This window comes from Tenebrio molitor, chromosome 1, assembly GCF_963966145.1.
Source record: "Tenebrio molitor chromosome 1, icTenMoli1.1, whole genome shotgun sequence".
NCBI lineage: Eukaryota > Metazoa > Arthropoda > Insecta > Coleoptera > Tenebrionidae > Tenebrio > Tenebrio molitor.
Window position 1 is genome coordinate 25,513,965 of NC_091046.1, and position 13,239 is coordinate 25,527,203.

Here is a 13,239-nt window from a genome sequence, read left to right on the forward strand (position 1 = left end):
GTTTGTCGGAAACGGTTGGTTGGGGAAGGTGGAACAAGTTCTGCTCTACGCGACTCTGAGAAGCTCATCGTACAACCCCGAACGCTAATATCACTCGGAATTGGTCGGTACACAGTAGTCCGACACGCGATACCCCGAGTACCTATAAATGTCGCTGCTTTCAAGACGACTCAGATTTTCTGAGTCCCCTCGCGGCCGAAAGTTTGTTACCTCCAGCTCTAAGTTCCCGTTGGCGTACCTTGACCGCGTAGTTCCAAATTAAACATTGTTTGTCATTAATCGAATTGTAAAAAATGAGTAATACCTGGGATACGGTTTTTGAAGAGGGTTTTTCATCCGTCCCTGTCTGTAATAACTGCCTTATAATTTGTTTACTTGTTTTGCAAGCTTTAAACTGACATTTTGTCTGTCATGTACCCGTTTTCTGTTATTCTAAATATTGTTGCATTCATCTTGTCGTTTATCTTTGTGATGTACTCAACTAGTTAATTTCTTGTACTTCGTTAACCTTAATTTCTGTCTTTTGTATTCGTTTCAATTTCTTTTTCATCAAAGTTATTACAGGCATTTTTAATAAAAGGTATTTTGCGTCCCTCACATGTGTGTTTTATTTGCGGCACTCTTCCAACTGGAACCCTCACCGTTTGCATTCCGAACCTTTTCCGCCAAAAGAAAATCACAACGTAGGGCTCCTCCGATTCGATGACGATCACGACCACATTTGTTACCGTTTTGCGCAGGTTCAAATATTTGGCGGAAAAGTAATGTATTCAAATCATTACAGAATTGGTGCCGTGACCAGGATGCAAATTGCGTGAGATCCTTGTGAAGAGAGCCGAGTTTAGGTTTTTGTTTCTGTGTTTGTCTGTTTTGTGCCTGTTCATGTATTCACCCCGCGGGGAGCGGAGTCCCCTTGTGTGTTTTTGTTGTAGAGGAGGACGACGATGGAAGCCGGATGTAGACGCGGAAGAGGAAGGGTGCTTAGGCCCAGGGATAGAGCCCCAGACACCCCACGGAACCATACACGACAGCGGGAGGAGGACACCACGATAGCGCTGTTACGCCAACAGCAAGAAATCATGGCTCAGATGGTGGACTTCTTCCTGGAGCGGCAACCTGTGGTACATCCTCCAAAACGTCCACGAACGGAACTTGTCTCACCAAAACCGAACGTGGGAGGCACCACATCGTCAGGACCGACACCACAAGCGCCACCACAAGGATGGTTGGGTCTGCCGCCATCGGAGAGACGGGAGGGGCGATCAACCCATTCTCTGTGCCACCTCCAGGTCACTAGTGTGAGGTGTCCCCCCTAATTTTTCCGGCGATAGGAGAAAAAGAAAAAGGGTAACTATAACATTGCCAACCTAAAGTTGTGTCATAGGAAAGCATGAGTCTGCCTAAAATGTTCTGTTCCATGTACCACGGACCTCGGGGGCGTCGTCAAGGATTGTTACCCCCCTGCCGCCGGCCAAAACGACACCGACACCAACGCGACTACCCACCACAACACGACAACCAGCCATAGCATCACTTTAACGTCCAAAAATTTGTAAACTGCGCCACCGGTTTAAAGCGTCTTCAGTCACTTCCACATTTTTTTTCGTTCCGAAGAAGCTTGGGGGCGTGTGTAGTGACCCAGTTTAAAATTTAAATTTCCGGTACCGCCACAACAGCGCGCCAAATGTGAAGGTACTAGCGGCTAGACTAGGCACTACGAGCGGAAATATAGCGGGGGGTGAAACGGGCTCGCGCGGGTGGTTGACGGGGGTAGGGCACTTTTGTTTAGTTTTTCGAAACGAACACACCTTGCGAAGAGCGATCCAAGTTTCTCAAATTTGTAAGTTAAATCCGAACCAATTACACTACCGTCCCGAGTAGATATTTTGTGTCCCCGAGAAGAATCCGGCAGTTTCTTTTATCCACACGGGTAATTATTTATCTCACGTTCGTTGTCCGTTGTTTTTTTTTTTGGGACCAGGACCACGTGGTAAGGGTATGTTGTAGATTACCTTTTGTTGCATGCTGTTTCTTTAAGAAGCGCCCATTTGTTAATTTTAAGCGTTATCTTTCTCCCGGGAGGTTCATTTTTTGTTAGCAATCTGGTAATTTCGAAAATTCGGAGCCGTCGTCCGAACCGCGTGCGTCCATGTTGTTTTTTTCTTCCTAACATTTTCTAACAGCACTCGACCCGCCATTTTCTTTTTTTGTTTAATATTGCCAGCAAGTATGGTATTCCTTTTTAAAGCGTTTTATTTTATCGTTATTTAACCTCGCGTTTTGTTCGCTTTTATTTCCTCATTGTTTAATGTGCGTTTGTTTTGCTTATGTTATCATTGTTTAATGTTGCGTTTTGTTTTGCTTATTTTATCATTGTTTAATGTTGCGCTCTGTTTTGCTGGATTTTCTCATCATTGAATGTTACTCCTTGTTTGATTGAATTAAACTCGGTTTTTGTTTTTCTTTGTGTTGTTGCTAGATTTCGAAAAAGTTAAAGTTAAAATGTTGTAAGTACGATCACATGGGGGCTAGGTGACATTCAGAAGGTCGGAGGGGTTGTTTAGTCAAATTTCCGTGGGGGCGACGGTTATGTAGGACCGTATAACGGAGGTGGTACAAGTTCTGCTGTATGCGACTCTGAGAAGCTGACGTGAAGCCCCCGTCGCAGTTATAGGGATCTTGGGAGTTTGTCGGAAACGGTTGGTTGGGGAAGGTGGAACAAGTTCTGCTCTACGCGACTCTGAGAAGCTCATCGTACAACCCCGAACGCTAATATCACTCGGAATTGGTCGGTACACAGTAGTCCGACACGCGATACCCCGAGTACCTATAAATGTCGCTGCTTTCAAGACGACTCAGATTTTCTGAGTCCCCTCGCGGCCGAAAGTTTGTTACCTCCAGCTCTAAGTTCCCGTTGGCGTACCTTGACCGCGTAGTTCCAAATTAAACATTGTTTGTCATTAATCGAATTGTAAAAAATGAGTAATACCTGGGATACGGTTTTTGAAGAGGGTTTTTCATCCGTCCCTGTCTGTAATAACTGCCTTATAATTTGTTTACTTGTTTTGCAAGCTTTAAACTGACATTTTGTCTGTCATGTACCCGTTTTCTGTTATTCTAAATATTGTTGCATTCATCTTGTCGTTTATCTTTGTGATGTACTCAACTAGTTAATTTCTTGTACTTCGTTAACCTTAATTTCTGTCTTTTGTATTCGTTTCAATTTCTTTTTCATCAAAGTTATTACAGGCATTTTTAATAAAAGGTATTTTGCGTCCCTCACATGTGTGTTTTATTTGCGGCACTCTTCCAACTGGAACCCTCACCGTTTGCATTCCGAACCTTTTCCGCCAAAAGAAAATCACAACGTAGGGCTCCTCCGATTCGATGACGATCACGACCACATTTGTTACCGTTTTGCGCAGGTTCAAATATTTGGCGGAAAAGTAATGTATTCAAATCATTACAAACATTTTCTTAGAAATCTATTAAACTACGAGTGCTTTAATAGATAGCCATAAAAGACTCCAAATTGAATACAATAATAGACTATTAGAGACGCAAATTCTAAAAAATTTATTTCTAAATATTCACGTTAGAACATTTTTTCTTAGAACGTCAACTATTGTTATTGTATTGGGTGATTCAAAATTATTTTTATACCATTGCACGTTGATTTGACAATTTTCAAAATAGCGCGACTATGAACTGTCAAAGAAATGTCTATCCTATCCACACAGTTGCCACATAAATGTTCGTATGTACATAGTTGCCATACTTATCCACAATCATTTTGAATCACCCAATACTTTACATTTACAACTTAACGTTTTCCCATCTGCTTCCAAAAGAGGCACCACCTTTTGTAAAAACAATAGCTTTAAGATAATATTCACACTGTACCTATAACCAACAAGAAGGATAGGATATCATGTACAAAATATTATTTTACTGCCAGCAATATATTCGAACTATCAAGTCCTTACAATCGTTCGATCCAATTGACATTTATGATAAATAAATAAATAACTTTTGATAAAAAAATTCTAATATTAATTTTGTTAATCTTTACTTAGGCCTTTATATGACAGTAAGATTTGTCTTCATCTTTAAAGAATAAATGCAGTTGAACGCTCAAAGATCTGGTAATTTAATAAAATATTTCGGCAATTTACACACTGAAAAAACCTGGATTATTGAATATAAAAATATTATAAATATTCAATTCTTACAATTTAAATTGTAACGATTTCATACTATTCTTATCTTCATATGCCATGCTATTAGTATCATTATCCTCAATTAATGTCTTGCAAAACCTTTATTAAGTTATAAAATTTAATAGACGCCGCTCAGATATAACGGTAATATCCTTTTTTAGTAGAAGCATGAGGCTTTTCTCTAATTTAAAGAAAGAAAAATGCGTCCTTTGTGCCATTACATTGTTTATCTCCTAATGCGATCATTAAAGAAAGCAAAACGCTCAGACTGGAACGCTCGAGTACTTCAAAGTATACGCAGTTTCAATTATTTCGAAATTTGCTAAAGCGTGAAAAAATAAATAAACATTTTATGTAACTAAAATAAAAAAAGTGATGAAATCCTCTTTGAACAAAAATAATGAATCTAATAAAACAAATAAATAAATATGTCAGCCAATACCGGAAACTGGAGAACAATCCGGACAACCAAGTTTCCGTTAATGGTCTATAATTGTTCGTATCCCACCTCCACCCGGCGGCACGGCAATTTTGCCGGAGTACATACACTATTACGGATAATACTATCAAGTAATAGTGCAGTGCTTATCAACATAATTACCGGCGTCTCGCCTCCACATTTTGACTTTTTTGTGTTTTATGTTCTGTGTCAATGTTAAGGAATTTCCTCCCGATGTGACATGAGTATATAATACTACTTTTGTTGCCCAATTTGATATTAATCAACCATATTAATTCAAAAACTTCATAAAAAATGCGATTTTATATAAAATAAAAGTTCTAATAAAAAGAACCAAAATTCTATACCCTACCGCTTTCAATAGCTATATGGCAATTCTCTAAAAATTAAAACATCCTAACCAAAAACAAAAGAATTTAGGTAAATTACATAATTGAAAACGACTAATCTGACTAACTAAAAATTCAACTCATGGTCATCAATGACATTTTTCCATTATCAGCAGTAAAACAAGAAATACTTTAAGTCGGCAAGTCCGTTTTCAAATGTAGGTACACGTTGTTGTCAATGCGGTAGGTATTATGTTTTGACAGTTGAGGTTAGTGCTTTTGCTTGTGATTTCGGATTTTTTTTCGTTTGTGACCAGTGCAATTGATAATTTTATTAACGCAGGATATAACTGGAAAACCCTTCTACTGCTGTTGACCTAAGTAGACATACTTTGCTATACTAGTCCGTAATTGTTCAATGAATTATATTGTTGTCCTGGGTGTTAGTGTGAGAAATATTGGGTGATTCAAAATGATTGTGGATAAGTATGGCAACTATGTACGAAAATTTATGTGGCAACTGTGTGGGTGGTTTGTATGACATTTCATAAGCGTACATTTCTGCGTGCATTTGATTTTTTTTATATCTTTGCATGTTGATTTGACAATTTTCAAAATTGCGCGACTATGAACTGTCAAAGAAATGTCAACTCTATCCTACCCACTCAGTTGCTACATAAATTTTCGTTACATAGTTGCCATACTTATCCACAATCATTTTGAATCATGCAATATTACCTTTGTAGAAAAAAAAGGAAACATTGTTATTTACCTAACGTACTATTACGGGCAAAAAAAGTGGGACATCAACGTCATTGTCTTGACTTTTAATGTGAAATAACCCTTATCTTATTCTAACCCTACTTTGAATTGATTGACGTTGTCATTAAGTATTGTAGGTTGTAGGGAATGATTGTAAGTAAGCACGTAGTGAAGATTTATTTAAGTCCCAATCAAAATCTATTTTTATCAAAAGGAGAGAGCATTTGGAAAAGGAAAATAGGAGTATAAAATAAATTTTTAAACTGTCATCTGGAATAGTGTCAAAAAAATGACAATAAAGCTTAAACTACATCGAATTTTTCAAAACTGACAGAAATTTGATGTCCCACTTTTTTTGCCCGCAATAGTACGCGGGAAGAGAAATTTTGCACTTTGTTTGCGAACGCGGGAAATTTTCCCCGCAAAAGTTAGGTACATATAATATTTTTTGTAACGAATAACTCAAAAATATTTTAAAATAAAATGAAAAAAGTAAATAATTTGACATTACTAACTTTTTAACTTTGGGTTGGTAGCGTCTTCCGCGCTGATTACTAGATTATTAAAATTTAAAGCATCGGTGGTGGCGTCTTCTATCTACAGTGTGATCAAGAATGACTGAATCTGTTGGTAACAATGAAATTTTGCAAATTTGAAATTTACCATCAAAGGTTCATTTTTGTAATATGTAGCACAAACGTAACCGGCATAACCAAAAATGTTTTTAATGTCGCCTCAAGTTAAAAAATCCGGTCAGTGCCAATTACGAGACAAAAAAAACCAATACTTTTCAATTGTTTCATTGCCAACAGACTCAGTCATTGTTGATGACGCTGTATTATACGGGGTCAATATAAATATTTGTAACAACTAGTGGACGTAGCGGCGCACTTAAAGCATAGCGCACAGCCACCTACGATGATGGTACAATAATTTATAATGACCCCGTACATACGATCACACAACATATTAAACAAATTCTTCCTCTTCACTTGAAAAACAACAAAAATTATTTTCAGGGCCCTGTTATTACTCTTACCCTTTTGAATTGTATTCTTATTTCTTTTATAATTAAATTACTTAGGTATTTATTGTGTTGATGAGAATTGCAAATGTCACGAAACGTTCATTTTATTTAAAGTGAGTTGACTTGTCAGAGTTAAATTCTTCTAAAAGAGTATGTGAAAAATCAACGTGAAACTGAACCTTCATGTTTATACCTTGATAAAACGTAGATATTTATAAATGGTCTGGTAACCAGATCATGGCACGATGATAATGCCAAAAGTGTCAAGAAGTTAAAGAAGAGAACAAAATAAGTTTCAATGGCAATTTCATTGTTCTTTATCGACACTCTGTTTCAGGTATGTGAAACATCACATGAAGATACGGAAAAATTATTAAACGTTATAGCAATGCTTAACTACCGTTTTTTAATAGGGTAGAACCTATGTAGTAAATTATTTATTATTTCTCACCTCAAAGTAGACGTTGAAGAGTCGATTGTACGGATTACGGATCACGGATTAGCTGTTTAAATCTTAGGTCTTTACATGAGTGTTCACAGTCGACTCTTCAACGCCTATTTTGAGCTGAAATTTAAAAAAACACCCGATACATTTTTAAAAGTAAACACATTCTTGACATTTTCGTTGGATTTAATAAAATTCACAGATGAATTCCTTTCATTATCATTTTATTTTCATAATATGTACATATTCCAATTCATTCCAGTGTCACCAGTTGACGAACATATAAAAATAATGTTAAAATTTGTTGCTGTTTGCTGACATTAGAATTTTCTACATCTAGGTAATTAATACACATAATAATACATATTTTCAATGGAAAAGTTGCCCTTTTCAATGTCTCTAGTGTAAATAATGTCCTTAAATAATAATTAGTTAATTAATGATGAATGATTATATTTAGAATATACGTTGTGCATTTAATAGTCTTGTAACTATTGTGGACATTTTGAAGTCTTATGAAGTCTGGTGACCCAGGTGGCCAGTGGCCGCATAACTGGACTATTGGTACTAACTCACCGATTGCCACATCTGTAATTTAAATATTTACCGACACACATCTTAACTGTGGATGATACGGCATGTCAGTTGAAAAAATGATAAAAAAGTGACTAAGTATTTAAATCAATTAAAAATAAATGGATCTTTCTCGATTTAAAAAATCAATTCGATGTAACCCAATTAGACAACGTTCAACTGATTCACAAATAAATCTTTCTTAAAACATTTGTATTATGAAATAAAACGCGGCATACCAGAAGAAAAACAAAACAAAGCAATACTTTTATTGGAGAAACGGTAATAGCATTCCTGCACCACAATTACATATTATATGGTTTTCTTTACACTCCGTTTTATTTGAACGCTTATTTTCACAATTCCATGACACGTTAATTAATAAAAAAAAGTACATCATCGAATAATTGTTATAAAATTGAGTTTTTTATAAAAAAGCGTAATTCAGATCAGAAATTTCTCCAATTGTAAATGTTAGTCGCTAATCTTATTTTCGATTAGGTATGTACGGGGTCATTATAAATGATTGTACCATCGTAGGTGGCTGTGCGCTATACTTTAGGTGCGCCCCTACGCCCACTAGTTGTTACAAACATTTATAATGACCCCGTATTAAGTTTTACTCTTAAGTCTTTTTAAGTTTTACTTTTTTGTAACAAATATGGCGAAATGTGTGAATTCATAAACTTATTCCACTATTAAAAATATCTCAATACGTCAATTAACGCATAGACATTTCCAGCGTTTGGTAAATAGCCAATTGTACAAATTGACTTCAAGTTCATTAACATTCACTTCACCAAAAATAACATCGAAAGAGAATGTATAACCATTATAAACTCCTAATTTTATATTTGAAATAACCAATTAAGCTTAATAATCTTATGAAATAACCGCAGAAAATACCTTGATAATAATTAACCCTTAAATAACAATAGAAAAGACATTACAACGAAAGTATTGAGATAAACATAATTTAGTAAAACATCTAATAATGATTTTACATTGAATCTTATACCATTTGTTAATTAATTGGTTGCGTAATGGGAATATAAACGTTTTATTACAAACTAGAATTCATAGGTAGATAATTATTTAATTTGTAATAAAAAATATAAAAACTGAAGGCCTGTCGTTCCATTAGAATTAATAACAAAACTAGTGAATCATCATTTTGAAATTATCATCTGTTAATAGGATCATGTTCTATTACCGTTAAAACATTAAAAAAATACACACGACAAAACTGCATGAAAGACATAGATTTATTTTTAATTAACGTAAATGTTAAGTTGATGAGTCTTTTTTTGAAAATTTAAATTTGAGATGTAACAAAAGTTTTCAAAGATTTTTGATGCAAAAAAAAATAAGTTTTTATATTTCCCATGCCTTGCTAGAACGATACACAACAAAAAGTTTCAGGATTCACAGTGACAATTGTAACCAAAATACCACACGGTTTAATATCTTTTTTAGTGGCAGAAGTATGTACTACATTTTTCAAGTTATTGACAGTGTAAACTCATATGGATAATACATACTCGCATTATAACATGTGTTCAATTGAAAAGTTCATCAAATTGTCTTTGATTCTTTTTGTCGCTATCTTTGTCTAACCAATTTAATTTACGATGTTGTTGTCTCTTAAAAAATAACGTCATAGCCAACTTGATGAACAATTCAATTGAACACTCGTTATAGATTTGTAAATAATCATTTAAATAATACAGGCTATTTATTATGATAAATCTCTTGTAAATAAATATCACTTGTACTAAAATTTGTATTCAATATTGTTATTACAGTATTTAACATTACTAGCACGGTACAAGGGTTTTTACTGGCGGACAGAAGGATATGTCACCTTCTGGAGCCAATAAAAGTATTAAAAACTTTGTTCATTGAAACTGAAAACCTATTAATACATATTACTTCCATTAAGAAAATCAGATTCTCGATTGTCTTGATTTGTAATATATGTATATGTATCAGCGATCAGTCAATCACTGTGATAAAGAAGTTATGTTTTTTATTTAATTTTGGTAAAGCTTATTAGATCTGTAAACAACAGTACTGGAATTGAAAAAAAGATGTTTTTGTATAGAATTGATTAAAAAAATTGATATTCACGCATAGTTATCCATGCGTGAAGTGGGTCATTTTCTTACATGTATTTTTTTTACATTGTTACTACTATAGAAACAACTATAGAACATATATAGAAGAAACAATACATAACAGTGTGTGAAATGCGATTTAACGCACATAACTTTTTCCGTTTTTCACTTCACGCACTGTTTTTTATTACATGGTTACCTAGCAACATGGTCACTGGTTGATATAAAGTCCATTTTTTAATTATAGTCCGATGTATCAATTAAAAAGCAGAACAACTGTCATATTGCTATCTCTTTTCAACATAATGTAAACAAACTATTGAATTCTTGTACGTATTGTATTAAGCGGGTCCCACTATGCATCTCGCTTTAGCATGTGTGATTCGAGCAAGACACGAGTTGTACGTTTATTACATTAGCGACGTCAAATTTTTAGGTTACGTTTTAACCACATTTACAGCCCTTTCACAATGGCGTTAACGTTACGTCGATGTTAAAACGTTAATGTTAACGTTAGATCTAATTACATGTATTTCAGTACTTTTTATAAATTATTTCCGTTGGCTAATGTTAGAATGTAACGTTAAGAATCCAGAACATTTCTAGAACTAACGTTAACGCTAACAATATCATACAACATGAATTTTCATCATAACGTCATTGTGAACGGTCCACTATGAAATACATGTAATTTTGAATTTCTAGATCTAACGTTAACATTAACGTTTTAACATCGACGTAACGTTAACGCCATTGTGTATGGGCCTTAATTGCGATAATTTTGTTTAATTTTGCTTGAAATGTCCTCCGTATGATGCCAACGAAAACATGTGGACAGATTCATTTACAGAATTTGTAAATTGCAAAAATAATATTGGAATTGCCCGGAAACGTGCAAGACTGGAAGTTAACAGGTAAGGGGGTAAACTAATTCATAGAGAGTTGTTCTGTGTTCATGGCGTTGCCGAAACAAAATCTAGGAAGAAAGAAAGACAGTCTAATCGTGGTTGTTTAGTGCTGTTTTCAACAATTTTTAATATATCTGACCTATTAGTTGATAAAAGTAAATAGTTATCAAAAGAGTTCTGAAGGGAGCGGTTTTTTGAAAGACAAAATTAAAACGGAGGAATGAATTTGCAGAAAAACTAAGAAAGCACGAAAGAACACAACTCAAAATCTTAAAAATTGAAATTTGTAATATCTGTCTCATGTTGCCTAAATAAATGTTCAAATATTGGTAGAACCATGCACTGCTCTCAAATGTCGAAAGCAGTTCATGTCGACTTCTTGATTCGGACTAAGCTCATCGGACTATAGTAAAAAAAATGGACTATACTTCAGATTTCCATCAAAAATTTGAATTTTAAAATTTAGTTTTGAAAGCAATTATAGAAAAAATGTTGTTTATACGAGTACATATTTCGTGCGTGAAGTTTTTTGTGCATGCAAACGCTTTTACAGTGTCGACCTGCGTCTCGGCTTAAAAGACCTTTTCATGCACAAAAAAACACTCACGTTTTTCACCGATTCAAAAAACACTATTGACTATTGTATCATAAAAACTGAATACTATTCAACGAATTCTCGTCCAAGTATTCATTGATACAGAAATAGTTAATAATTGTATTTTCAGTGCATGTGAACAGACTATGGTCCTTTTAAAAAAAAACAATTGTCAATGTCAAAATTGCCTTAAAGACCAGGCTATACCACCCTAAAACCTTTCGTTTCGGAAGATCTGTATCGTAATATCTCCCTAGATCAGGTTTGAGGTTATCTCAATGATTTTTAAAAGTCAGAAAAGTTCCAGGTGTAAGCAAATTTTATACCAACAAACAAGAAATGAAGACGATAATGACACTAAAAAATACAACTGAACATATTCAGTAGCGCAAGCGTCTTTACATCAAAAGGGCTGACCCGGCTGACATACAATTGACATTTAATTTTGCGAACCTAGTAACCATCAAATAACTAGTGACTTTGACAATTGTTTTAAAGAAAAAATGAGCTTTATATAAATTTTAGTTCTTACAAGGTTGTTTTGTAACAACATAATTATTTCAAATGAATTTATTATAACAAATGTGGATTTTTCTACATAATGCAAATATAACGGGCATTGTTATTTAACTATGCTGTTTAATATACTACATATTATACATACACATATATAAATTCATATTCATGTAATATCACTTAAACATAGACTTACCCACAAGAAAACATTTTTTTTATTGAACTTGTTAAATGAGTTTGATGATCAATATCATATTGTGTAATATTTATCCTAAAAACTCATGTAGTTGCGGAAAGCTTCGTAATAAAATTGCCTACAATTGTAGCTTTAACGAAAATTAAATTGACTTTAATGGAATGTCAGAATTTACTTTTACCCGGTTGTATAGGTGCGTAACATAAACACCTATAAAACACATTTATGTCACATGATTCGTATGACAAATGAACGAGTAGAAAATTTGGCATGGTCGAACTTTGATTTATTATTATCAAATATGATTTTTGATCCTGGTATTGACGGAAAGCTATAGCACATTTGAGGCGAGAGAACGCAACTCGGCTTGCCAACGGACTCACCTATAAATCATTTTGTCGCATTCAATCACACAACATTTTCATGCGCACAGTAGCAAACTCGACATGCTTCCACTGAACACGTGGTACCGGCACACGTGGTAAAAAGCTCGCGAAGCCAACTGCAACAGACTCCCCGTCCGATGGATGAAGCACAACTGCCGCGAGATCTGAACTCACTCTCCGCGTCTACAATCGGTCATCTTCGGAAACAAAAGACGCTTCTTCTTCTTCTGGAGGGGATCACCACGATTTATTCTCATTGTTATCCCATTGTTTCCATCTACTTAATTGTTGTGGTCAGGGTTGCTGTGAGTAACGCCCGCTTCCGACAACAGGGTGCGTGAACGGCACAAAATTAACTGGGGCTTCTTGCGTCGCCTTCTCTGATCTTGTTAGCCAAAGCGCATTATAGGACTAGATTCTTATCTCTTCTGTACACCGAATGTCTTTAATCCCAGACATAAATAACAAGCCTGCTTTCTTTTTTTTTTATATATATAAATAGCCACAACGTACGATATCATGAAGTTCAATTTCGCTCTCGTGGCGCGAAAATAAAACGACGAGAATTTTAATGAGGAACAGCAAGTTCTCTGTCAACGGAACGATGTGTTATTAAAGCTTAGAAAGTGCAGACAGATTTTTTCAATGGGTAAAGCACAAGGATACAATGGTTCCAAAGAATCGGCATGAGCATACAAGTCATCA

The 13,239-nt window shown here is 34.9% G+C and overlaps 1 protein-coding gene across 7 annotated transcripts in view; it reads right to left on the reverse strand.

The window, feature by feature from the left end:
* Mp (Multiplexin) overlaps nucleotides 1-12,845 on the reverse strand; it is a 226,403-nt gene extending 213,558 nt beyond the window's left edge. For 3 of the 7 annotated variants that reach the window (XM_069054678.1, XM_069054726.1, XM_069054688.1), the window contains exon 1: nucleotides 12,532-12,845. In XM_069054678.1, coding sequence (XP_068910779.1) covers nucleotides 12,532-12,542 — 11 coding nt within the window. In that variant the 5' untranslated portion in view covers nucleotides 12,543-12,845. The remainder of the gene's footprint in view (nucleotides 1-12,531) is intronic. The other 4 variants (XM_069054707.1, XM_069054671.1, XM_069054718.1 and 1 more) reach the window with 3 other exon arrangements.
* Between the last annotated feature and the right edge of the window lie 394 nt (nucleotides 12,846-13,239).